Source organism: Taeniopygia guttata, chromosome 30 (assembly GCF_048771995.1).
Source record: "Taeniopygia guttata chromosome 30, bTaeGut7.mat, whole genome shotgun sequence".
Classification (NCBI taxonomy): Eukaryota; Metazoa; Chordata; class Aves; order Passeriformes; family Estrildidae; genus Taeniopygia; species Taeniopygia guttata.
Genome location: NC_133055.1, coordinates 4,189,520 through 4,217,023, shown reverse-complemented (window position 1 = coordinate 4,217,023; position 27,504 = coordinate 4,189,520). Strand labels below are relative to the sequence as shown.

General features: G+C 54.6%; 2 protein-coding genes across 2 annotated transcripts in view; one reads left to right on the top strand and one right to left on the bottom strand.

Moving 5' to 3' along the window:
- LOC140680884 (uncharacterized) overlaps positions 1–9,572 on the top strand; it is a 421,560-nt gene extending 411,988 nt beyond the window's left edge. Inside the window, exon 2 of the mRNA XM_072919783.1 lies at positions 8,014–9,572. Coding sequence (XP_072775884.1) covers positions 8,028–9,104 — 1,077 coding nt within the window. The 5' untranslated portion in view covers positions 8,014–8,027 and the 3' untranslated portion in view covers positions 9,105–9,572. The remainder of the gene's footprint in view (positions 1–8,013) is intronic.
- Positions 1–27,504, bottom strand: part of LOC140680876 (uncharacterized) — a 570,776-nt gene that overhangs the window by 284,779 nt on the left and 258,493 nt on the right. The gene's annotated exons all lie outside the window — the stretch shown is intronic.

The following is a 27,504-nucleotide window of genomic DNA, read 5'->3' as shown; positions in this document are numbered from 1 at the left end:
ACAGAGGAACCATAAAGGAAGTTACTGCAATAATACTGGGACTATCTGGGAGTGACTGGAATCATACTGGGTGACTTGGAGTGACTGGGACCTTACTGGGGGCAAATGGTTCCATAATGAGAGTGACTGGGTTCATACTGGGATCATACTGGGAAGGACTGGAACCATACTGGGAGTGCCTGGAACTATTATAGGGGTGAATGGGAACACCTGGGAACATGCTGGGAACATGCTGGGATCACACAGGGAGTGACCGGGATGATACTGGGATCACACTGAGTGTAACTGGAAGTGACAGGGACCATACTGGGGGTGACTGGGAGCCACAGGGCCCATGCTGGGAGTGGCCTGGGGGGAGCTGGGGGAACTGGCCCAGCTGGGGCTCAGGGTTGTTCTCCCCCAGGGCTGCCCCAGGTCCTGCTGCCACACCTGGCATCACAGAGCTGAGGGACAGGGCACAGCTGAGGGACAGGGGACAGGGACAGGGGACAGCTGAGGGACAGGGCATATCAGAGGGACAGGGCACAGCCAGGGAACACGGCCTGGCTGAGGGACAATGAGCCCCAGCACTTTGGGCTGTTGCCCTTGGGCTCCCAGCACAGGCCCAGGGGCAGAATCCCCTCCAGAAACTGCTGTTTGCTTTCAGCTCTGCTCTGGAACATTCCCCAGGAGCCCCTGCAGTGGCTGCAGCCCAGCCGGGTGCCCGGGGCCACCAAAGCTGCTCCGGCAGTGCCCTCCTGCCCCGGGCAGGGCACGGAACACCCAAGGAAAGGCTCGTGCTGGGCTCAGGGCAGGGACAGGGCACTCCCCTGGTGCTGCCACGGGCACAGCAGAGCCGGCCTGGGCAAAGGATTGGGATCAATGTCCCATGGAATCCCAGCAGGGAATACTTCTCATTGCACTGCTCTCATTGGATTGGTCATCAATTCCAATCATTTCCCCATGGAATTCCCATGGCAGTGGGTTAGGGGGAGATCCATCCATGAAATTCTCAGCTGACTGGGATGAGAGTGAGATCTGGCCATGGAAATTCCATGGCAATTCCTGCATTCCCAAGTCCCCCATTCCTGAATCCCCCATTCCCATAGGAATTGCCCTTCCCCTCCTACACCCACCTTTGTGCTCCAGAGCTCCCAACCATATCTGATGTATTTTGGGGGCCTTTCCACACAGGTGTGTCCCAGGCAATGCTTCATCTGCTCCACCATGATCCCTCTGGATTCCCAGCACCTCTGGGTGATCCAGACAGCAGTGTTTGACACTGCAAAGCTCCCGGATCCCAGCAGGAAAGAGATGAAATCCCAGCCCTCCTAGCCGTAGTGGTGGGATCCATGGACGCTCTGTTGGACAGGAGGTCACAGCTGGAAACCCCCTGCACTGTGTGGAGACCTGGGAACGAGGAGAGAACAGACCCATGGAGTTGTGTCCCAGCCCCAGGGAGCCCCTTGGAACTCCCTGGATTCCCATCCCAGCCCCACAGATCCCTCCCATCCCCAGAGATCCCATCCCAGCCCCTCAGAGTCCTCCATTCCCACAGATCCCAGCCCAGCCCCCGGCTCCCCCCACTGCCCCTGCTCTGGTTGTACCGGCCCCGTCTCCAGGTCACTGTCAGCCACGGGCCGGTTCCTGTCCTTGAGCAGGGTCTGGTTATCCCAGTATCCCAGCTCTGGCTATCCCAATATCCCAGCTCTGTCTATCCCAATATCCCAGCTCTGGCTATCCCAATATCCCAGCTCTGGCTATCCCAATGTCCCAGCTCTGGCTATCCCAATATCCCAGCTCTGGCTATCCCAATATCCCAGCTCTGGCTGTCCCAATGTCCCAGCTCTGGCTATCCCAATATCCCAGCTCTGGCCACCCCAGTGTCCCAGCTCTGGCTGTCCCAATATCCCAGCTCAGCTCCCGCCCCCATCCCCGGTGTCTGTGCCTCCATCCGGCCCCGCTCGCTGCTGCAGCGCTCGCAGAGGGTCCCGTCCACGCCCCCCACAATCAAGGACTGGGGGACCCCCGGGCCGGGCTCTGACAGCGCCACTTCCAGGAACTGCAGGGAGTGGAGAACTGGGGGGACATGGAGATTTGGGGGAGCTGAGGGGGCTGAGAGTTTGGGGATCCAGGGGGGTCCACAGGCCAAGGAAAAGGGGGACATAAAGAGATGGCAGAGCTGGGGAGGAGCTTCAGGGGTTGAGAGCCAAGGAAAGGGGGTGCAGGGACTGGGAGAGCTGGGATGGGGTGTCCAGGGAATCCTGTGCCCAGGAAAGGGGGTGCCAGGGCTCCTGAACATGAGGAAAGGAGGAGCTGGGAACTGGGAAAGGCAGGAATGGGGGCCCAGGGGTCCCAGGTCAGGGAAAAGGGTGGGACTGGGGGTTGGGAGAGGTGTGGGATGGGAACAGGTTGTGCTGGTGCCGGATAAGGGGGTGCAGGGGGGTCTCAGTGCCGGGCAAAGGGGTAAAAGGGTGTCTTGGTTCTCAGGAATGCGGGTGCAGGGGGGTCTCAGGGTCACGGAAATGGGGGGCAGGGATGGAGAGGTAGAAGGGAGTTCCAGGGGTCCTTGAGCCCAGGAAAGGGGAGTCCAGGGTTTCCCAAAAAGGGGTACCAGGGTGGGGACACCCGGGGTGTTTGGGAAGGGGGAGTTCAGAGGGTCTCTGGTTTTGCACAAAGGTGGGGCTGGGGGCTGGGAAAGGCAGGAATGGGGGTCCAAGGTGTTCCAAGGCGTTCCAGGATCAGGCACACGGGAAATCTAGAGGCTGGGAGCAGGGAAAAGGGGAGCAGAGGGCCCTGATGTCCGGAAATGGGGGATTCAGGGGGGTCCCTGTGCAGGATAAGGGGAGCAGGGGGGGTCCCGGTGGCGGCAATGGCGATTCAGGGTCCCGGTGCCGGGGTCCCACTCCCCCCTCGCCCGCCAGGAGCGCCCCCAGCCCCAGCGCTGGAGCCACCGCGCTGCTCCTCCTCACTCCCAGTATGATCCCAGTATGATCCCAGTAGGATCAGCCACCCAGGAGCTGCTCCCAGTATGATCCCAGTACAGCCCAGTCACTCCTGGCATCCCCCCACCCCTCTCTGCGTTCCGACCTGTCCCGGCTCCATCCCCGCCCCTCCCGCGGCTGCGGGGAGGAGGAGGAGGAGGGAGGAAGAGGCGGAGCGGCAGCGGGAGCAGCAGGAGGAGCGGGGAGGATGAACCGCGGGGCTCCGGCTCCGCCTGAACTCGCAGCACCCCGGGAGCGTCGCCCCCATCCCGCAGGTGCCCGGGCAGGGGGAGCCGGCCCCAAATATCCCGGGGCTCCCTGGGTTTGGGGTTTTTGGGGGGATGTTTGGAGCTGGCGGGGCTCCAAGGCCGAGCCGCAGCTGCCCTCGGGGGGACATCGGGGGTCCCCAGGAGGTGTTTTTGGGGGGTCCCGGTGCGGGTGGCGGCAGAGCCCCGGCGGGGCCGGGGGGATGCGGGTCCCCCCGCGGTGCGGGTTGGGCTTCCCGGCCGGGCCCTCCGAGCTCTGCCGGGGCCGCGTGGGGACCGCGCGGGAGCGGCGGGAGCGGCGGGGGGACCCCGGATTTGGGGAGCCCCGGGAGAGCCGCGGCTTCCCTGGGCGGGAGCGCAGAGAGAGGAGAGCCCCAGGAGCCCCAGCGGGGACCCCGAGAGGGGGGACCCCTGGCAGTGCCGGCACCCGGCAATGGGGGTGCTGGGGCTGGAGGGGCGGCATGGCCGGGAAAGGGGTTCGGGGGTACCGGGGCCGCCAGGGGCTGCTCCCAGCAGGTGCCCAGTTCCTACCCCTGTGTGCTTCCAGTTTCCTGGGCACTCCCAGGATGAGCCCAGTCAGTCCCAGTATCACCCTGCTCACTTCCCCTCACTCCCTGCAGGATCCCTGTTTCTCCCAGTATGAGCCCAGTCATTCTCAGTCATTCCCCATTATGACGCTATTTGCCCTCAGCAAGTCCCAGTTGCTCCCACTTTTCTCCGGTGTGTTCCCACTTCTCCCAGTTGCTCCTAGTATAGTCCCAGTCACTCCCAGTATGATCCCAATATGAGCCCAGTATGATCCCAGTCTGCCCCAGCAGGGCCCCAGTCACTCACACTTGCCCCCAGCATGGTCCCAGTTGCCCCCAGCACATTCCCAGTGGCTCCCAGTGTGGTCCCAGTCACCACCTGCATGTTCTTAGGTACTCCCAGTACATCCCAGTTGCCTGGAACATTCCCAGAGTCTTTGCCAGGCACTCCCAGTTACCTCAGCATGGTTCAGCTGCCCCCAGTTTTATCCCAGTCTCTGCCAGTACATCCCAGTTGTCACCTGCATGACTCCTGTCATTCCCAGTTGCTCCCAGTTGCTCTCAGTGTGTGTGCATTTGGCTCCCAGCATGGGCCTGGCAGCTCCCAGCAACCCCCAGTCAGGGTCCCTTGGCACCCACTGTAATCCCAGTATGATCCCAGTCACTCCCAGTATGATGCCAGTGCCCCCCAGTGTGATCCCAGCTGCTCCCTGTCAATGCCAACATGACCCCAGTTACCACCAGTATGATCCCTATGACTCCCAGTCTCTCCCAGTATATCCCAGTCACTCCCAGAATACTCCCAGTCCCTCCCACTTCCTCCCAGTTACTTTCAGCATGATTCCAGTTGTTCACAGCCACTCCCAGTCAATCCCAATATGATTCCAGTCACCCTCCATGGACCTGGCTCCTCCCAGTCTCACCCAGCATGGACCCGGCTGCTCCCACTGTGATCCCAGTATGATCCCAGTTGCTGCCAGAATAGTTGCAGTTGTTCCCAGTTCCTCCCAGTATGATCCCAGGTGTCCCTAGAATAGTCCCAGTCCCACTCAGCATGGTCCCACTCACTCTCAGCTGTCGCCAGCATGGTCCCAGCTGTTCCCAGTGTGGTTCCAGTCCCCCCAGTATGGTCACAGACACTCCCAGTATATTCCAGTTGGCCCAGTAAGGTTCTGGTGACCTCAAAATGATCGCAGTCTTTCCCAGTTACTCCCAGTTGCCTCCAGCATGATCCCAGTTTCTGGCAGTTGCCCAAAGTGTGGTCCCAGTCGCTCCCAGTATGAACCCAGTTTCCCCATTTGTGGTCTCAGTCCCCTCAGCACAGTTCCAGTACCTTCCAGTTGGTCCCAGTTGCTTCCAATGTGTCCAGATTTTCCTCCCAACATGGGCCCAGTAGCTCCCAGTGACCCCCAGCCAGGATCCATTCACACCTGCTGGAATCCCAGTGGCTCCCAGGATGATCCCAGCTGCACCCAGTCCCCCCCAGTATGGTTCCAGTCACTCCCAGTATGATTCCAGCCCTGCCCAGAATGACTCCCTGTCACTCCCAGGGTGGGCCCAGTTGCTCCCAGTCACCTCCAGCATGGTTCCAGTCCCAGCCAGCACACTTCCAGTCATTCCCAGTATGATGCCAGCCAGTTCCAGTAGGATCCCAGTATGAATCCAGCACGAGCACAGCTGCTCCCATTATCATCCACTGTGGTTCCAGTTGTTCCCATTTACCCCCACTGTGGTTTCAGTCTCTCCCAGTGTATCCCAGTTGCTCCCACCATGTTCCCAGTCACTCCAGTTGTCCTCAATTGCTTCCAGCCTGATCCCAGTTGCTCCAAGTAAGATCCAGTAGGATCCCAGTTGCCCCCAGCATGCTTTCAGTTGCTTCCTGTTCTCCCCAGTGTGATCCCAGTTGCCCCCAGTTGTCCCTTGTATCAACCCCATCACTCCCCATATGATCCCAGTTGCTCCCAGCATGGTCCCAGTCATGCCCAGTTGTCCCCGGTGTAGACCCACTCACTTCCACTCGCTCTCAGTTCTCCCCAGCATGGTCCCCGTTGTTCCCAGTGTGTTCCCAGTCACCCCAGTAAGGTTACAGACATCCCCAGTAAATCCCAGTTGCCTTCAGCATCTCTGTGGTCATTCCCAGACACTCCCAGTGATCCCAGTAAGGTGCTTGTTATTCCAGTATGATCTCAGTCATGCCCAGTATGTCCCAGTTGTCTCCAGCGTGCATCCAGTCATTCCCAATTCCTCCAGTTTGCTTGCAGCATGATCCCAGTTGTTCTCAGTTGCTCCCAGTAGCCCAAAGTGGGATCCCAGTTGCTCCCTTTCATCACCAGTATGAGCCCAGTAACCTCCAGTATGATCCTTGTCACATGCCAGCACTCCCAGTATGGTCCCAGTATAATCCCAGTAACTTCCAATCACTTGCAGTATGGTCCCAGTTGCCTCCAGCTACATCAGCCCAGTCAATCCCAGTATGATGCCATTTGCTCCCAGAGTGCTCCAAGTTGCTCCCAGTCACCCCCAGTACAGGGATGCTGTGCATGGTGTGTTCCCAGTCACTCTCAGACACTCCCAGTATTAGTCCAGTCCCTCCCAGTATGATCCAGAGATGACGCCAGTGTGCTCCCAGTCAGTGCCAATATGAACCAGTTGTGCTCCACATGGTTCCAGTTGCCCCTTTCACCCTCCCAGTCCCTCCCAGTCTCTCCCAGTGTCCCCCAGTTCCTTCCAGCATATTCCCACTCACTCCCAGTTCCTTCCAGCGCGATCCCATTTGCTCACAACCGCTCCCAGTCAGCCTCAGTGTCGTGGCACTCACTGCCAGTATGATCCCAGTCACCACCAGCATGATCCCAGTATAAGCCCAGTCGTTTCCAGTCATCCCCAGCAGGCACCCAGTGACTCCCAGTTCCTCCCAGTTGCTCCTAGCATGATCCCAGTTGCTCACAGCTGCTCCCAGTCACCCTCATCATGCTCCCAGTCACTCCCAGTATATCCCATTTGCCCCCAGCATGGTCTCAGTTGGCCCCCATAGGCTCCTACTCTGTGTCAGTATGATCCCAGTACGATCCCAGTCTCCCTCGGGGTGACTGCAGTCTGCCCTGGCATGGGCCCAGCTGCTCCCAGTATGATTCCAGTACAATCCCAGTACAAACCAGTCTTTCCCAGTGCTGCCACTCCTGGCATCCCCGAACCCTCTCTGTGTTCCCCCCTCCTGATCTCCTGAGAGGAGCCCCAAGGGCCGGCAGTGCCCAGGCAGGGTCCCCAGGCAGCCCCAGTTTGGATGTGCAGCCCCCAGTTTCCCCAGTTTGCCTCTCCTTTGGCCCGGGCCGGGTTCCCCCCTGGAACAGCGGCTGGGAGCAGCCGAGAGCCCCGCGCTGCCCATCCCGACCTGTCCCGGCTCCATCCCCGCTCCTGCCGCAGGCTGCGGGAACGGGAACCGAGGGTGTCAGGGTGTCACTGCTCCTGGGGGAGGAGGAGGGAGGGAAGGGCAGGGATGAAGGAGGAGCGGGAGGTGGGCTTAGGGAGGAGGAGGAGGAGGGGGGATGGAAGAGGAGGGGCGTCAGGAAGAGGAAGAGGAGGTTGAAAGGCGGATGGAGCAGAGCAGAGAGAAGCGCGCGGTCAGCCCTGCCTGAATTCGCAGCCCCCACCTGTGGGATCATCGCCCCCCATCCCGCAGGTGAGCGGGGAGGGGGAGCTCGGGCCAGGTCTCCTGGGGGGTGCCTGGGTTGGGTTTTTTGGGGAGATGTTGGAGAAGAAAGAACTGCGAAGCGGAGCGGAAAAGGCCCCGTGGGGGGACTCCTTGGAGCCCCGGCAGCCCAGAGCAGGGAAGAAGGGGAGAAGGGAGCCCGGGAGCCCAAACAGCCCCGGCACCCCTGAATGGGGAGAGCCAAGAGGGGGGAGCTTTTGGGATTGCTGGGACTCCCGGCAGCCTGGGGAGGGCGGGCAGTGAGGAGAAGGGGGACCCCCAATGTAAGCGTGACCCCAGCAGCTGGGACAGGGGGGAGCCCCGAACAGCAAAGGGGAGGCAGCAGGGACGGGGAACTCCTGGGAGGCTTTTTCAGGGCTGGATCTCGGTGTTTGGGAGGTTTTTATGGAGCCCAGGTGGCCAGGGACTTGTAGAGATGGACTGGGACAGAGGGAGCTTCCAACTCAACGTGCTCATCCCTTGTTTTCCCCAAACCAGGATTTCCCATTCCCAGCCCCTGGGAGGCTGCGAGGAAGAGGAAGAGCCTCTCTTTGTCCTTCCTTCCCCAGAGCAGGAGCTGAGGATGGAGAGCAGGGAGGACAAATCCCTGCGGCAGAACCTGGTGAAAGAGGCCGTTTTGAGCGGCTCCAGGGTGCAGGAACCCGACGGGGAGGAAAAGCCCCGGAGATCCCGCACGAGGAGGGGCTGCAAACGCAGATCGCGAGGATCTGAGGGGGAAAGACCCACCCTGGGCCGAGGAGGCGGCCGGAGATCAAGCCAGAGCTCGGAGCTGGGGGTCCCTGAGCAGCTCCATGATGGGGAGAAGTCCCACAGGTGCTCGGAGTGTGGGAAGAGCTTCAGGTGGAGCTCTGACCTGATCAGGCACCAGAGGACCCACACTGGGGAGAGGCCCTATGAGTGTGGGGAGTGTGGGAAGAGCTTCAGCCGGAGCTCTGACCTGATCGTGCACCAGAGGACCCACACTGGGGAGAGGCCCTACGAGTGTGGGGAGTGTGGGAAGAGCTTCAGCCGTAGATCCCACCTGATCATGCACCAGAGGATCCACACTGGGGAGAAACCCTACGAGTGTGGGGAGTGTGGGAAGAGCTTCAGCCGGAGCTCCAGCCTGATCAAGCACCAGGGGATCCACACTGGGGAGAGGCCCTACGAGTGTTCCGAGTGTGGGAAGAGGTTTCAGACCAGCTCCTGTCTCCTCCTGCACTATCCGGTTCACAAAGAGGAGAGGCCCTTCTGCTGCCCCGACTGCGGGAAGGGATTCAGGAAGAACTCCCACCTCACCACGCACCGGCGCATCCACACTGGGGAGAGGCCCTACGAGTGTGGGGAGTGTGGGAAGAGCTTCAGCCACAGCTCCAGCCTGATCAAGCACCAGAGGATCCACACTGGGGAGAGGCCCTATGAGTGTTCCAAGTGTGGGAAGAGGTTTCAGACCATCTCCGATCTCCTCAAGCACTATCGAGTTCACACAGAGGAGAGGCCCTTCTGCTGCCCCGTCTGCGGGAAGGGATTCAGGGAAAACTCCACCCTCATCCGTCATCGCCGCATCCACACCGGGGAGAGGCCCTACGAGTGTCCCCGGTGTGGGAAGAGATTCTCACATAGCTCTAACTTGACCAAACACCAACGGAGGCACCAGTAAGGGAAGCCCTGTGAGTGCCCCAAGTGCGAGAAGAGCTAAACTCTATCCCCCACTGGAGAACCCACATTGGGCACAGCTCTGGTGACCCACATTCCCTGTCATCCATGTTGGGTACACACCTAGTTGCTTCTCCCTTAGTGTTGACCTTTATTTTTTTCTCTTCTTAATCTCTCTGCACTCCAAAAGCCAAGAGGGATCGATCTTTCACCTCAAAAGCACTCACATCCTACTGAAAACAGATGAATTTTAACCCACAGAGGCTCAATCCCACCTCAAATTGCATGTTCTCACCACAAAAAGCCTTAATCCCATGCCAAACTCACTCAAATCCACAGCTGCCAGGGTGAGATGGGTTTGGGAGGAGACTGGGAGAAGTGGGATCCCAATTTTGAACGGTGGGATGGGGATTGTGTGGGGCTGGGTGGCTGGGATGTATTTGATAGCAAATAAAACTTTCAGACTTAGTGATTTCTTTGCCGTTCATCTCCAGTCCGTGGCAGTTCTGTTTTTCAGGGCACCACCTTCTCAGCTGATTGTGTTTGTGTCCTCCTTTCCCTCCCACCTCTCTTTGCCTGCTCTGTTTCTCTCTCCGTGTCTCCCTTGAGCCAGGGACCTCCAAAGACCCTCCCCCAATTTAATTTCCTCAGGGACCACCAAAGATCATCCCTTGATTTAATTGAATCCTCCTCTAATTTAATTGCCCACTCTGCCCCCAATGACCCACCCCTGATTTTTTAATTATTTTATTTCCCAATCATTATTTTATTTCTTAGTTCAGGAGCTGAAGTTATGGAGGCCAGCAGTGAAATGTCTCTGTAGGATTTTGCTCCACTTGGCTTTCAGCCCCTTCTCAAGAGCTTTGCCTTCAAGGGCAAAGGGAATGTCTTTTCCTGGCTGGGAGCTGAAATTCCAGACCTCTGGAATGTGTGCAGGGCCATATAGACTGGGATCAACCAGAGATTGGGATCAAATATGCACTGAGATCCTGTGGTGTAGGATCAACTAAGGACTGGGATAAATTAGGGACTGGGGCCCTACAGACTGGAATGAACCGAACTGGGATCAAATACGGACAAGGATCAAATATGGACTGGGATCCTATGGACTGGTATCAACAAGGGACTCGGATAAAATAGGGACTGGGATCCTACAGACTGGGATCAAATTGGGACTGAGATCATATGGACTTGGATCAACTAGAGACCTGGATCAACTACGGACTGTGTTCAAATAGAGACTGGGATCAGATGTGGATTGGGATCCTATGGACTGGGATCAAATATAGACTGGGATAAAATTGGGACTGGGGTCAGATATGGACTGTGATCATATGGACTGGGATCAAATATAGACTGGGATAAAAAGCACCGATGCACTAATGAGGGGCAGGAGAAGGGAGGCTCCCGGGCTTCCCGCAGAGCCGAAGGCACGGAAGGCGCAGGGCCGGGAAAGCCGTGGCGGGAGGTGCGGAGAAGTTTGTTTGTGTGGGCAGCTCAATCCCGCCTCGGGCCCGGGCCCGTCCCGGGGCTGTTGCTCATCTCCGGCTTTGCCCTCACGCAGCGCGGGGGGCCCTGAGAGCGCGGGGCGAGTCTGGGCCGTGCGCAGAGCCCGCCCCCAGCTCGCTGCCATTGGCCGCTGGTGCCGTCAGTCGCGGTTGCGGCACGCTGATTGGTGGGAGCGGGGCGCAGCACGGCCCCGGCGGCGGGCTGAGGGCGGCCGTGGGCGGGCAGCGGCGCCATTGGCGCCAGGAGCGTCTGTGCGGGCCCGGGAGCGGCGGCAGCGGCCGGAGCGCGGTGAGGCGGCGTCGGCGGAGCTCGGAGGCGGCCCCGGCGCAGGTGGGAGCCGCGCTGGGTTCTGCGGGGGCTCGGGGCTGGCTGCGGGCGGAGGGGGCGGCAGGGGGCTGCGGCGGGTCGGTGGTGCCGTGTCCGGCCCGTGCTGGCCCCGGGCTGAGGGCGCGGCGGGAGCGGCTGCCCGCGGTCTCCTTCCCGCCGGGGCCTGGGCAGGAGCCGCTGCCGGAGCAGCGCTGGCTCGGCCCGGCTGCTGTGGGTAGGACCGAGGGGGCTGCCCCGCGGCCGGGAGTGTGCGGGGAAATTCCCGTCGCCGGAGGTTTCTGTGGCCGGAGGAGAGCGAGGAGTCCTGTAAAAGTGACTTTATTGCTGAGCAGGGGGAGAGGCCGTGGGGCATTTGCCGTGCGCTCTCTGCCATGGTTGTAGTCCGCAGCCTCCTTTTTATCCTCATTTTCCCGGCCGCATCTCCCTCTGCCTTTGCCCACGGGCTGAGGTCTTTGGAAGGTTCAGACTTCCCGATGTGCCTGCTGCCTGTCCTCGTTAATATGCACCCTCCTTTTGTATACCAGCCGATATTCATGGCTCTGTTAAGTCTTTGTTCTCCTGGAAGTTCGGGAATTTAGCGGGACTTTGACAAATTGTGTGGCTCAATTTGTGAAATTTATTGGAACTGATGGTTTCCCCCGTTACTTCCTTATCTACAGGTCCCTGGCCCTATCTCCAGTCAGATTCACTCCTCAACTCTGTTTTGTTCTTCCCGGGTCCTCTTTGGTTTTGGGATTATTCTCGGTGCCCTCATTCCCTGTCCTTTTGTAGCCGTTTGTGGATCAGGAGGCCTGGCTGCCACCTGCATCCCCTGGCTCAGCTGCTGGATGAGCTGCACTGCCAAGGTGTGGAGCATGGTAAAAAGATGAGAGTTGCTGCAGCACAGAAGAGGAGAAGCAGCATTTGTTTAACCCCTGGTCTGCCGGGAAGCCACGAAAGCGTGTCCCATTCCCATCCTTTTTATGTTTGGACCAATACATAAACTGCTCTCCTTTTTCCTTTGTTATCTTTTTCAGCACTTTTCCTTTGTCGTCTCTTTGCCAACAGCAGTTTGAGCCATTTAGTTTTCCACAAACTCCTGTTTTTTCTGCTCACAGAGAATCTGATCTCATCCCCTGGTGAAATGTTGTGTTCCTCTTTCAGTGGATTGGTCAGCAGGAAGGTCAGGAGCTGGAGCTGTCTGGATAGTTCTTCTTTTGAGGACAGCTTTTAATCTAATGATGCCATTGAAATGATAAACGGGTTCTCTGCCTCCTGATATGAATTGGTTTGGGTTCCCAGGGACTGGTCCATGGTGTTGTAGGATTTGTTCTGGTGGCCCTTCATCTTTTCCCCATTTCTGGGTGCTCCCTCAAGCTGGGGCTGCATCACTATACCACATTTTTCTAAATACATCATCAAATACTTGAATTCCAACTGATTTCCCTGAACTTGTTCTAGCAAAAGCCCCAGTGCTCTGATACACCCTGTACAGCACAGACAGTGGCAGCAGATGTTGGAGTGGGCAGAGGGATGATCCCCCCCTTATTTTAGTGAAGTGTTCACAACATTCTCCATTTGCTGTTTCCCTTTGCAGCCTCAGCCATTTCTGTTTCAGAGTCAGATCCTCACCATGGGCTCTGCCTTCAGCTGTGCAGATTCCATCTGTGCAAGCAGGCAGAGCTTGGGGTGAGGGGCAGAGGGAATCAGCCAATTCCTGCCCCAGGCAAGAAGAGCCAGGTACATTGTCCCCACTCTGCCCCAGCAGTGTTAATTTGCATTTCTAAAGCTACTCTCCTGGGTGCCTGGAATGCAGCTTCTCTTCCAGAGCAGCCTTCAGCAGCCTCAAATGTGCCCCCCTAAAACCTGCTGCTTTTTTTTTCCCCTTCAAATCCTCTGTTTAATGTTTACGATTTAAAAGGGCACCTTTAAATCTCTTCTAGTTTTGCAAAATGCAGCCTAAAGGTGAATGTCAAAAAACCCTAACCAAAATTTTGGCATCGCTAAAAGCGAAACAAAAACACACAAAAATGTTCCAAGGCCATTAATTTTTTTCTCGTTCTTCTCAGAGTAAAAACCCATTCTCACATCCCTGACCAAATCTAACCAGCGACATAGAGGTAGGATTATTTTTAAAAATATTCTCATTTTATATACTTTGCACTGAAGCTGCAGGAAAAAGAAAAACTCCACCAATATGTTTAGTGTTAGAGTAAAGGCATTTCTTGATTCTGGCCAGGATGTGCAACAGAAATCATTCCATCCCCACATAGCCCAGGTGTGCAGAGAAAATCGTTCCATGACACGTGGGTTTTACTCGATTTTTCCCTAACTTAATACAGTCTAAAGCAATCTAAATCCACTGGTTTAATGTTCTGTAGTTTCAATTTGTGCAGATTTCTTTGCTTCAGCTGTTAATGAGGTGGGAAGTGCTGGATTTCCTTCTCAGCCTTTTGCAGACCAGGTGTCTGCAGCCCTGGCAGTGTCTGGGGTAGGTGTTGGTTGCTGTTTGCTGCTGGGGTTGATGTTTTGCTGCTGGGCGTTATCTTTGTGGGTATCTTTTGGGCCATTCCCAGTGTGTTGAGATGTTAAACTCATCTCCATTGAGTGGTGTAACATCCCTTAACAAAACCTTTAACATTTCTTTCCCCAGGGCCAAGGCAAAGCAAGCCTGAGTAGAGAAATCAAAGGTGAACAATGTTAAAGTCTATGAGCTGGTGTATTTTCCATCAATGTCGTGGCAGGCAGGGCAGTGTGTGAGTGTAAGTGAGAGCCAGAGTGGAATTGTGCCGTGCTCTTGCCCAGCAGCTGTGGCAGGGCAGGCCCAGAGAGCGCTGAAGCTGCAGCAGTGGCAGCAAGGGCTGTCCCCGGTGGCTGGAGCTGCCAAAGGAGGGTGGCCAGGCCGAGGATTTCAGCAGAGGATGTGTGGGCCGATGTCCTGCTGGGATGTTGGCAACAGCAAAGTGCCAAGGCAGGCTCTGCCAGCCCAGCTTCCTGGGGGAGAGATTGCACCAGAGACAGGATTCTTGCCACAGACTGCTTCAAATGTGCATCCCTTATCTCCACCCTGCACTAGGTGGAGAATTCCCAGGGTAAGGAATTCTCGAGATCAATTCCAAGGGGAAATGATTGAATATCTGCCCTGGGTCTGGCTCTTCTTCTTGCCCAAGCCAATGGCAAAAGCCATACCCATGGCATCTTGGTTTCTATCCCCAGCTTCCAAAGGTGTTTCTTTCCATCCCCTTTCATTTTTTGTACCCAGCCTGAGCTCTGGGGGTGCCAGGGGTTCTGGAGGTCCCATTGTATTCCTAAAGCTGCCATAACCCCCTGGAGGATCTTTCCTGTAAAATGAGTTCTGCTGTCTGTGTCTGTTGCTTCCACAATACCTTTTATTGGAGTAATGTCTTTTAGAAATACCTTAATAAGTGATCCAGTGGCTGCTGAGCAATCAGAATTGCTTTTGCCCCCCTGTTAGGTGAGATGGTGTCACCAGAAGATATTGAAGCCTTCCTGCTCAGGGCATGTCAGTTCCAGGCTCTTACAAGCACACACAGCTGTGCCGGTTGAGCTGACCATGGCGGGTAACCTGGGCTTTGTCTGATTCCCTTTCCTCAATAACAGCGTGTCTTGGGACTCTTTTCCCTTCTGCTGCCCTTGAAGAGCCATCCCCAAAGACATTTTCTGCCTCAGGCCAGGCAATGTCTCCTGAATCTCCCCCAGCCTGGGTCTGGAGCTGTGTCACTTGAATGCAGTGCTGGGTTTCTTCCCAGCCCCTCTGGGGGCTGTTCAAACAGGAGGCTGGGTTAAACCCTTCCCCTGTCCTCAGTTCTGAATCCTCCTGTGCCACTGAACAAGTTTCACACTGTAATAACCGAGCACTGCTCATCCATTGTGAGGCTCTTTTGGTTATCAATGCTTGAACTTGATGGCAGACTGGAACAGTTGGAGATCCTGTTATCATCAGGTTTTGGGCCTCGGTTCCCGTTGAAGCTGTGGCTGCACAATTCTGCAGACAATGAGGCCACTCTGAGCACTGGGTGAAACGTTTTGGCCCAAGAATTCCTTTGGCATGGCCCTGTTGAACATTCACCTACAATTCCAATTTCTTTTCTGAGTCTGGAAGAGCCACAGCTGAGGCATCATTATTTTTGGTTGTTCATTTTCTCAGGTTTTGCTCTCTTTCTCCTGTCCATACCACAGCATGGAGGCTGTGTGGGGTTAAAAAGTCCAGACATTTGACACAGCAGCAATAGCCTCTGTATCACCTTTTACAATATTACAATGCCATTATCAAATTCCTTCCTAGATAATTACAATCACAGTAGGAAGAGAAAAAAAAGTCCTACAATGTTCTGGCTGGAACAGAGAATCCTCAATCCAGGCTGTGTAATTCTCTATTAAATCTCACAATTGTCGCAGCTCCTTTTTGGTCCTGGGAAATTTTACTTCTGAGATTGCCCAGACTCTCTCTGGGTCAGTCCGCCACAAAGGATCAGTCAAATTATGTCCCAAAATTTAACCTTTTTCTCTATGATTTGCACTTCTTTTTCTGATACTCAAAAGATTTTTTTGGCAGGAAATTCAGCCATTTCACAGAGGCTTTGTCTACCACTTGTTCTTGTGCTCCTCATTGGAGCCATCTGATTCCCTGACTGGCAGGATAGGAGTGCTGTAGGGAGACATCCCTGGCTCCAAAAGCCCTGCCTTTAGCAGGGACTCCATACCAGGCTGTGAGCCCTTCCTTCCCTCCCCTGGAACAGGGTGTTGCTTTTAGCCCCCACTTGTCCTGGTTGCTTCCAAGTAATTTGGAGAGGATCCAAATTAAATTTTCCCTATGGGGCATCCCACACCTCTGGGTTGCCTTCAGCATAGGCCTTGCCAGACATTTGACACAAAGGTACAGCAGCAATAGCCTCTGTATCACCTTTTACAATATTACAATGCCACCATCAAATTCCTTCCTAGATAATTACAATCACAGTAGGAAGAGAAAAAAATTAGTTTAGTTCAAATTAACCTCCCCCAGCTCCTAATTGAACAAATGACACCAGCTCAGCTTTCCCAATTATTCCCTTAATAATGAAAACATTCCTTTACAATTTTCCTCCCTTAGGTGCAAGATTCAGAGTGGATGATGAGGCCCCAGTGTCCATCAGGAGACGCCTCCTCTCGATGCAGACCCAGCCTGGATGTTCTCCAGGGCTGCAGTGTGGTGGGTCCCCGGTGGGATGGGAGCTCAGAGAGCCCTGACAATCCATGTCCATGCAGGGGTGGACTCGCTCCTCCTGAGGGTGCTGCTGTCTGTGCTTGCAGTGTCCTTGTGGGCTGCAGCTGGAGCCCTGACTCCTTCCCAGGGGCTGTTTGGGTGGGCTCTGCCCTGGCCAGGAGGGCAATGCCTCTGCCAGGTGCTTGTGGCCGACGCCGTCCCCTGGGTGCTGGGGCCCCCTTGGGCCCTGGGGTTGGTCCCTCAGGGGCTGTGGGAACTCTGCCATGGCCTTTGCCTTCAGCTTGGCCTTTTGCTCATCCCTCCTTGCCTTCAGCTGCTGTGCCTTTGTGCCCAAGTGCTGCAGGGCCTTCTTGTGCCACTCCTGCAGCCCCGGTCACTGCCTGTGGGTGCTCATCCTCTGAGAGCTGCTGAGCTTTCTGCAAAATCTTTCCTTTCTGCAGGGACCCAAACCAAATCCTTCACAGAAAATCCTGATCCTTCATGTACCATCATGTCATGTTTTGATGCTGGCACAATGCCTGTGTCCCCATGGAAATCCAGCTTCCCAAATAAGTGCTGTGAGATGCAATAAGGAACAGAGCAGAGCAGGCCTAAGCTGAGAGATAAAGGAGAAAGAACTTTATTAAGCTACTACTATAATAAAAGATACACACTACATCCAGAATTAAAACCTTCCAAAACATTCCTCCTCCCTGCACCCAAACTCCAACAAATCACAGTGGGACACAACTTGGACCCTTAATCAGGTCATCACCTTTCAGATAATCAATACTCAGTCTATCAGGGGAGAGAGGAGTCTCTCTTGCGCCACAGACCCCCAGGAAACACAATTGCCACCTCTCGTGTTTCCATGTCACACATGGCACTGCCCAGATAAAATGTGCCAGTGTGACACTCTCCTTGCCATGTCACAGTGCCCTCACCGCCGTGCGTGGACAGACTGCTCATAGGGCTCCTTTAAGGATGCTTTGCCAAGGAACAAAAGAAACAACAGTTTTCATTTTGGGAACACAGTCCCCCCCCATTTTCCTCCTCCCCTGGGGCTGAGGGTGCAAACGGAGATCTTCTTCCTGAAGACAGAGGGCATCACCACACCCCCCTCAGCTTTCCTCTGTTCACTCCATTCCTGTGCTGGAATTTGCTGAAGCAGGTCTCTTGGCTCACCATTGCATCCCCCTAAAGATGCAGTCTCTGTTGCAGGAGAAACTGGTTCAGTCAATGGCTTACAAGAAAAGTCCAGCCAAAAGCCACTCCATCATCTCCCCCCCAACCTTCTTTCCCTAACATCTCAGGTCCCAGACTGTCTCTTTTCTCTTTCAAGTGGAGGAGGAGTAATATTTCACAAAACTTTCATTTCCCAGGAAAGGGTTAAAAGTCTTGGACTGCCCTGGCTGCTGAAATCTCAGCCCAGACCCCAACTCCCAGGGCTGGGCACCTTCCCCCTGCTTCTCCTTCTCCTCTGCCAGTGAATTTCCAGGTGCCTTCAGGCTCTCTGTCTGTTTCCCTCCGGTGGTGTGGGGGCGTGGGGAACAAAGACATCTCAGGTTTCCTCCCCCTGGCCTATCCCTCCCAGGCCGCAGGGCTTCCATTCCCCCACCCAGCCCGTGGTGGGCGGGGGAGAGTCTGCACTCCGCAAAGAGACAGTTCTGCTGGGAGTTCTTGCTTTGAACCCTGTGTTCTCAGAGGTGTGCCCATGCCTTCAGTGGCCACTCCCGGTGCCAATATCCAAACCTGACCACTGATTGCTTTGAGACCGGCTGCCTGAGAAAATTCACTTCTATGGCCAACCATGAAAATCTGCGTTTCCAGATGTTGCTTTGTTTTGCTCCTTGTGCTCAGGGTCCCCTGCACAGCCCGTGTGGCAGAGCCGGTGCCTGTCCTGCCGCAGTGTCCAAAGGCGGCCCCCCCGGCGGGCAGGGCCGGCAGCTCCCCGGGGCCGGGCAGCGGCCGGGGCGTCCCGCAGCCTCCTGGGGGCCGGGGGCCACTGCCGGCCCTGCCCGGGGCTGGTGGGCTCAGGCAGCGCCCGGCGCTGAGCCCCGGCTGCCCCACAGTGTGGTAGGTAAGGGACAGGCGAACGGAAGATTTCGGGGTGTGACGGAAAGATAGACCCATCCCCCTCTCTGCCTCTCTTCCCCACTTATCTATTAACTCCAGAAGCCTCAGAGGAATGCAGCCACACCGGCCCTAGTAAATTTCCACTACCCACTAACCCCTGAGACCCCCAACCCCCCTCTGACGTAGCAAAGACCCCTAAAAGCTATTTAAACCCACGAGATAGGATAATAAACGCTTTTCAACCGTCTGCCATATTGGTGTATGCGCCTGTTGATTAGCCCGAGCAGTCTGGCCGAGAGCAGGCTGCCATGCTGTTCCTGAACCAGGTCTCTGGTTGTCTTTTATAAAGGCAACATACTGGTGCCGAAACCCGGGAGAAAAGAAGAAAAAAGAAGAAAAAAAAAGGGAAAAACCCCCCGGTGGACGGGATTCACCTGGACAGAAGCAGCGGCCGGGACGGTCGGACCGTACCCAGGCGTAAGGGGAGACGTCCCAGGACCCGCGAGCGTCATAGGCAGCGTCGCATGGGTCGTAAGTATAAAGCAAAGGAATATCGAGTTTAAGCTCAGGGACTTTTATCTTGTTATAGCAAGGCTGCCTGAGCTCGGAGCAACCGAATGCTCAGTGGATGCCATGCATCCGGGGATATGGGAACAGTATACAGCCACGCTAGCCGGGGAATCGAAATCCTCAGACAGTGGCAAGAACGTTACGGCGCGGGGCGAGGTAGAAAAAACCCCGCGCAAAGCAATAGAAAAGCAAGAGACGCAGAGTGCCGCGCGCACGTGTTTATTAGTTAAACCCGGGCTTGGAACGGGGGCGAAAGCGCGGACCGTCCCTGAGGAGGGTCCACCCGGGAGCGGAGACCCGGAGGGGCTCAGCGCGGCACCCCCTTCCCCGGATCAGACCCCGGCCCGGCCCCGCCGCAGAGCTGAGCCCAGCCCAGCCCGGCAGAGGCAGCGCAGCCCCCGGAGCGGCGCGTTTCGAGCGGCGCGGCCCCGCTCCCGCTGGAACCCGGACCCGCCCGCGGCTCCGCGCCGCTTCCCCGCCGGCGCCCCGAGCGGAGCGGCGCCAAGCCCCGCCGCAGAAGCCCCCCGGGACTCCCCCGCCGCGGAAAACCCCCGGGGAACCCCCGCCGCAAAAAAGCCCCGAGAAACCGCAGCCTCCTGAACCGTCCCGCCGCCGCCGCCGATCAGAGATCCGCTGTCGGAGGCGCAGCCGCGCGCGGGGCGCTTTTGGCGAGAGCCGGCGGGAGAGACCGGAGTCCCAGGGGCCGCGGCTCGGGGGGAGTCCCCGGCCGCCCGGCCATGCGGTCGCTTTGAAAATGGCGCCGGGTGCCGCGGAGGGGGGCGGGGCACTAGTAGTCTCGGCGCAAAAACTCAAAAACCGCGCGATTTCAGGGGCGCGCGCATGCGGGAGAAAGGGGCGGAGAGCGGCTCGGAGCACAGAGCCAATCGGCAGCCGCGCCGGGAGCCGCCACCATATAAGGCAAAAACCACCCCCCGCGAGGGGCGCGGTGAGCCGGGGGGGCGGGAACGGCCCCACTCCCACGGGGAGGAGCGAGCTCGGGACCGGACAAAACAACGCGGAGCCCCGGAAGTGCCCTGGCATTTCATTTCCGGCGCGGAGCCTAGCAACAGCTCTACAGGCTCCAAGGAGCCGGCGGGGGCCAGCCGGAACTCCGAAACAAAAGATACGGAACCAGCACAGTTTAAAACAAAACCGAATAGAGTTCTAAGCCGCACCGAAAAGCGGTCACAATACCCCTTGGAGCTGCGAGAAAAAAGGGCGTCTCGCCAAGGAATACGGGTCCCAGCCCCGGACACACGGGGGGGGGGGGGGGGGGCGCGCGCGGGCGAACCCAGCCTCCTCCCACCGCAAGCGGCACCCGTGCCGCAGAGTCAGCAGGGAATGCCCCGATACGGGACCCCGGGGTAGCCCTGGCCATGAAAGTGGGGAAAAAGCCCCCGGGGATGTAGGACGTGCTGCCTCTGTAGCAGTCGGAACCCCCACGTAGTGAAACTATGAGAGCCACTGCTGCACACCACTGCTACCAACCGAACCTGACCCTCAAAACAAAACTAATGAGAAGCTATAAGTTCTGTTTGCAGGACATGCTTGTAGACCGTCCCTGCGACACACACACCCCTGCTCCAGAGAGAGATAACGGACCACCAAGCCACCAGACAGAGCCTGAGCGTCCCACGGCGGTGAGACCCAGACATGTACAGTGTCTCTGTGCAATCCTGCTGTTGGGCCTTGTGGCCGGGGGGCAAGCCGACCCAGGCCACTACCCTCACCAGCCGTTCAGATGGGTCATGCAACATCTCTCAAGCGACAAGGTGTTCAAAGAGGTCACCACCGCAAACGCTCCATCCTTCGTATTCCACATAGCCGATCTGTTTCCAGGGCAACCGAAAATACGGCCCTCAAGCCCACACATCATACTCATGTACATATCCTATTGGTGCCCAGCGTCCAACCCAGGGAAAAGGTACTGTGACTACCCGGGATGGGGACATTGTGGGTATTGGGGTTGCGAAACCATTGTTACAGATGCCAGACCATGGGGAGATGGGTGGCAACCACAGGAGCCCGACAAATTCTTACAGTTCACCTGGGCACCCTTTGGCTGCGGAGACCACACTGCACAGCCTAGACAACGGGCATGCGTAAGTTATAACATGACTGTCCTACAGCCAGATCACCCTAGCTGGGCCACGGGTAGAACATGGACAGTGGTCCTCAAAGGACCGAGGAGGTGGGTGAATGTGAGAATTATCAGGCTCCAGCCGCCAACGCCTCGACCAGTGGGACCCAACAAAATTATCAGGAATGTGCTGAGAGGGAAAAACACAACCCACCTCAAAACCCTGACCCCAAAAGCCACTGACACCCCGACCAGCCTTGCAGATACCCCCCAGATAGGCCGCATGGCTGAGTCAGACCCAAACCCAATCTTTCGCATGCTAGAAGCTACCTTTCTAACCCTAAATGAAACCAAACCGAACCTAACTAACTCCTGTTGGCTTTGCTATGATATCAAACCCCCTTTTTACGAAAGCATTGCTTTGGACAGCCCCTTCAGTTACTCCTCGGCCAGCGCCCCCCACCAGTGCAGATGGGACACTCCCCGCAGAGGAATCACCCTGAGTCAAATCACAGGACAGGGCAGATGTTTTGGGAATGCAACCTTAGCGAAGCAGAAAGGCAACTTCTGCACTAAAGTTGTCAAACCTAACAGAAAAACTAGCAAGTGGGTGATCCCATCTGCGTCTGGGATGTGGGTTTGCCAAAGGTCCGGAGTGAGTCCTTGTGTGTTCCTTGACAAATTCAATGACTCTACTGATTTTTGTGTCCAAGTTCTGATTGTCCCCAGGGTCTTGTACCACTCAGACGAAGAGATATACCACCTTCTCGAAGAACCTAACAGACTCCACAAAAGAGAAATTATCACAGGTATAACTATCGCAATGCTGCTTGGCTTGGGAGCAGCTGGCACAGCCACGGGTGTCTCAGCCATCGCAACCCAGCAGCATGGACTCTCCCAGCTGCAAATGACCATCGACGAAGACCTGCAGAGGATCGAGAAATCCATCTCCTATCTAGAGAAATCAGTCTCTTCGCTTTCAGAAGTAGTTTTACAAAATAGGCGGAGACTTGACCTTTTGTTTATGCAGCAGGGGGGATTGTGTGCAGCGTTGAAGGAGGAATGCTGCTTTTATGCAGATCATACGGGAGTCGTTAAAGACTCCATGGCAGAACTCCGAGACAGACTGGCTCAGAGAAAGAGAGACAGGGAGACCCAGCAGAGCTGGTTTGAATCCTGGTTCAATCAATCACCTTGGCTCACCACTTTAATTTCCGCCCTGGTGGGTCCACTGGCAATACTGCTTTTGGCTATTACCATAGGACCATGCCTGCTGAACAAACTAGTCTCGTTTGTTCAGGCCCGTCTGGAAAGGGCAAACATTCTGTTCATAGGCCACCAACAAATGCTATAAACCAAAAAACTGCAAACACAGTCAGTAGCTAAAGCCTTCAGCACCTGCCTTAAAAAAATCTACCCAGATCTACTAAACCACCCTTTCCTTAACAAGTTACAAGTCTATACCTCACTCCAGTGCCTCTACCTACAACTACCTCATTTTATATGTGATAAGGAGGGGGGAGATGTGGTAGATAGGGACAGGCGGAGCGGAAGATCACGGGATGTCACGGAAAGACAGACCCCTCCCCCTCTCTCTTCCCCACTTATCTATTAACCCCAGGAGTCCCAGAAAAATGTAGCCACACCTGCTCTGGTAAATTTCCACTACCCACTATCCGTGAGACCCCCAGCCCCCCTCTGACGTAGCAAAGACCCCTAAAAGCTATTTAAACCCACGAGATAGGATAATAAACGCTTTTCAACCGTCTGCCATATTGGTGTCTGCGTCTGTTGATTAGCCCGAGTGGCTTGGGCAAGACCAGGCCGCCGTGCTGCCACCTGAACCAGGTCTCTGGTTGTCTTTCATAAAGGCAACAGCGCAGAGGTGCCTGTTGGTAAGGGTCTGGATTCTATTATCTCTTTGCAGGTATTGACTGCATATTTAGCATGTTGCTTTTTACTGGCAACGTAGCTGCTCCCATCAGTGAACCAGGTCTCTGCATCACCCAAAGGAGTGTCCTTGAAGTCTGGGCAGCTGGAGTAAATAGTTTCAGTAGTCTCTGGGCAGTCGTGGTGTACTGCTTCTTCTTGATTTCTACTGCTTAATTTTTTACTGGTCGTGTCTCTTCCTTAAGCCTGATTACTGGGGAGGCATTCTTTGCCCTCCGTGGTATATTAGAGACTTATACTTTAAAAATACTTGTCCTAATACCTCTTAATGAATTTCTTCTTCATTTTTAATGGCTGTTAATGTTAAACTTAATACTTCTATGTACCTTTGATCATTTACCTCTAGAGTAACCTCCTCATTCTAGAATGTTTAGTAAGTTGAGCATATACAGAAATTTGTAAATACTCTCTTGTTTAAAGGTTTGCAAAAGTATGCCTTCTCAGACTGGCCAGTTTTTCTCTACACTACAACATAATTTTTCTCTACATTTTCTACAGGTACTAAAGCTTTATTTAAAAGTGAATATATGGCCCCTGTATCAACTAAAATTCCAGCTTTTTTTTTTTTTTTTTCCTTGATCCCACTGCCTCTCTCAGAGGGGTCTGTTACCTCCTAGTTCTGGATGAGATTAGACTGCCAGGAGGGGGATGGGTTTGAGTGGATATACCTTTGGAGCCTGAGTTTTCTTCCCTTTTGGGGAGATCTTCATCTTCTCTTACTTTAGGAGGAGCTTTTTACAAATCATATATGCTTTTGTGTTTCAGGATGATGAGTTTTGTCTGATTTCATATATCACTGCCTTATACTGCATGCTGAGCAACACATTTTATTTGCTTTCTCTTTGCTGTGTTGTTTTTTTTTGTTTTGTTTTGTTTTGTTTTGTTTTTTTTAAGAGCTAACACCAGTGGGTCAGAAGGAACTCTGAACCCAGTTACTCTGCCATTCTGGGTGATTATTTAAGGTGAAAAAACATATTAGCATACAAGACCTCACCTTATTTGCTTTCCTGTCTTAAAACAGCATTGGTTGCAATAAGGTGTTATAAATCCTTTAGTTTTCTGAGCTGCCCTTATTGGAGGCTTTCTGGGAACCTCTTTGCTTTGCTTAGTTTTTATTGCTTATACTATTTTGTTTCTACCCAAGCCTCATGGTCTTTTTTCAGTTTTTCTCACACACAGACTTTTCAGGTCGCAGGTATGAGATGCGATCATTTACACATAAGCTTTAAGATCTCAGGTTCTGAATTGGCTTGATTAGGAGCCTTCAATTTACACTTGGGGCATGGAACAGCAATACTAGCCCTTCTCACAAACTCTGCATTGTAATAGTACTCATACAAGGTGCCAGCCTCTTAATGCACCAAAAACTCCGGGGAATTGCCTGCAGGCTATTCTGTTTATCACTTTGGCATTTTTCCTTTATTTAACCCCTCTTTTACAAAATCTCAGTCTTTTCTAGTTCTCTTCTCACACAATCTAATTAAAGCATTGTTTCTACTGACACTTATTTTGTTGCCCTGCAAAAGGCTGTGCTTGTTATAGCAAAAACTCTGATATGCCCACAAACCCAGAACCCTGTCCTTATCTCAAATTAAAGGAGAGTCAGGGCTTACCTTGCTGTGAGGGAGGAATTCTTGGAATTCCTTTAATTTGTTTTACTACAGTTAAACATAAATCATTATAGTGTAGCTCTTCTGCATAAAATGCTACACTTGTTGCAAAAAAAAAATCTTAAAATCTCTATAAATACAACTATATAATCTCGAGAATTAAAATACTATAATGTGGGGGAAGAATCACACGAACTCACTGGGAAACTCACTGGAGGTATCTCTTAAAGTGTCCCCTTTTCTCAACACACCACAGCATAACAGCGCACAGTAAAATTCCAGGAATCCAAGTCCGAACCATTGGGGCAGAGGAACCCCCGCAGTTCGTCTAGCCACTGTTCAAATGCACACAAATCACCGCCTTTAAACACAGTGAACGTCCTCAGCCCCGTTTCTCCGCTGGTTTCCCTTCCCCGCGGGCACTCCCTGCCCGCACAGCCGATCCCCGCCGGGCCTCGGTTCTCACTCGGCCGCTTCAGACACGAGTGAACTTCTCCCCCCGCCCGCAGGTGCACTCCCTCGCTCCTGGTTCACCCTTCATACAGCAGCACCCCACGGCTGCAAACACATGAACCGCACAGTGTCAGGCACCACCAGCACACAAAGCTCGGGTTCACTCGGCTCAGCCCAGAGCCGCTTGAGCCGCTCTATGGGAGCAGTGACCTCGTCTGCAGCCCAGCGCCCGATCGGCCGGGCTGCCCCAGGCCCAGGAGCGAGGCCGGGCACTGCCGGCTCTGAGGGACTGCCCGGCAGTGCTGCTCTGGCACCCCAGGGCCCTCTCAGTCCGTCCCTTTATCGCACACCAGCGCTCCTTGGCTGTCTCCGCAGGTGGCAAGCGAGGCAGAGCGGAGCCCCTCCAGGGAAATTCCCCGGGTGCGCCAAGGAGGTCTGTTCTACCCCCTGCCCCTGCGAGGACAGAAAATCTCCTGCCTGACTCGCCATGATGAAACACGGATGAAAAGTGGAACCCTACAATTTTAATAAAGATTTGTAGGGAATAGGTATGTTTATTTATAGCGCTGTGGACGTATGTCAGGACTTATTGCCCTTTAATGGACATGCGTCCACAGCGTTATAAATAAGCATACCCATTCCCTACAAATCTTTATTAAAATTGTAGGGTTTGATTTTTCATCTGCATTTCACTCCCCAGGAGCAGGAAAATCCCCATTCCCTGTTTCCTTGTGGCTGCAGCCTGGAACATCCACTCAGAATGATGAACTTTCTGACAGCCCTGCTGAATGACACCAGGACAAGGTTGGTGAGAAAGGGAGGAAAATGTGTTTTGATAGGAAATTACAAAATCATTTCTTTCTGTCGCATTAGTTTTTAGTCCATTGCAACTCTGTTTTCACATAGTTATAGGATGGGAAAAATGTAGCCACAACCATGTGCCACCCAAACCAGGGTAAGCTAGACCACATGGTGACACCTAACAAGGTTTCTATATACAGTGCAACAAAAAAAAAATCATGTTACTCAAGAATTGTTATTCTTATTTCACCCTGTTTCTCTCAATGCCCTCAGGCTGCACATCGGGTGCCAAAACTGGTCTTGGTTTACAAGACAGGTGTCTGCTAGGGAAGGCAGCAAAAAGCCTCCTGTGGAATGGAGAATGTAAAACCCCTCCCTCCAAATGATTAGAATCATGAAATCAAAGGGCTCTCAGGCAGGCAAAGATATGGGAATAGGACTATCAGCTCTTTCCTAGTGTGTATAACAGAGCAAACAAGCAGCAGCAGCTGCGGCACGAACAGCAAACAGAGCAGAGCCCAGTCCCGGCCTTTGGGCCATGGCGCTTTCCCTGCGGTGCAGTTCCGGGCACAGCCAGCAGGGGCGCTGTGGCTCCCGGGGCAGGGCAGGTGCGCTGACCCCCACGCGGCTGCAGGGGGCGCTCCGGCCGGGCTCGGCAGCGCGGGGCCATGGCGGCTTTGTCCGAAGGGGGAAGGGCTGGAGAGAGGCTTTGCTTCACAAACCCCGGGGCAGCCGGCTCCGGTGCCCCAGCAGGACTCTCAGAAAGCAGTCAGCTCGGTGCCCCAGCAGCACTGGCAAAAAGCAGTCAGCTGGGCTGGCAGGATGTCTTGGCAGGCAGGGGGTGAGGGGCTCCAAGCAGGGCAGGGAGAGCCCAGCTCAGGATCCTGGGCACCCGAGCAGACAGGGATAGGTCTCTCTTTTAGTGGGGCAGGTGTAAATAAGGTCCCAGTTTAGTGGCTGTTCTCACGAGCAGAGGCTCATCCCAGGACAGAAGAAACAGCTCTGGCCCGGGCTCTGGCAGCAGCAGTGGAAACTCCAATCTCCAAGAGCAGCAGCTCCTCCCAAAATAAGGGATCAGCCGATAAACATCAGCCAATGATAAGGAACAAACAGAAAGGAAAAACCCAACCCCCAACACTGGTTTACAATTCCTAATGCTAAGGGAGAATTGTATAAAGTTTTAATTCCACCTTTATAACTGTTTACATACGAGCTCTTGAAATGTCAGGGGTAGGGATTGGAACCTGCTGCTCCAAGGCTCCTCTCACAAAAAAGAGGCTTAGAAAGGCTGGCGGTCCTTGGAGGTATTTGGGGATCTATTGGGGCTATGGGGGGTCCTTTCTGTGCCTCCTGACCTTACAGGAGCTTCTCTAATAAACTTTGGCTAAAGCTCCCAGTCTGCCCATGACAGGAGCCCCTGTGAGTGCCTGTGACATCCTGGCTCTTTGGCAGCCTGGGGACACTTAGAAAGTCCCCATGAAACCCCTCTGAGGGCCTGTCAAAATATCTGAACCTTAATAGGCAAACTGTCGGCTCTTAACTGAAAGGTTGGTGGTTCGAGCCCACCCAGGGATGCCATTTATGTCAGAATCTGTGGTATTTAAATGATCCCAAAATTGCAGAAATTCGCTGTCTTTGAGCCCCACTGCCAAAGAAGAAGCCGTGATTCATCTGTGCTGGTTTTCAAGGTTGTTTATTCTTGCTTATCTATAACATGTTCTGTCTGACCTGCAGTAGGCCTTTCTTGCGGGGCAGCGTGCGGGGCTCTGCCCCTCAGTGGGAAGTTACAAACAATATATACCAGAAACTACCTGTGCTATATTTACAATAATGTGCCAATACC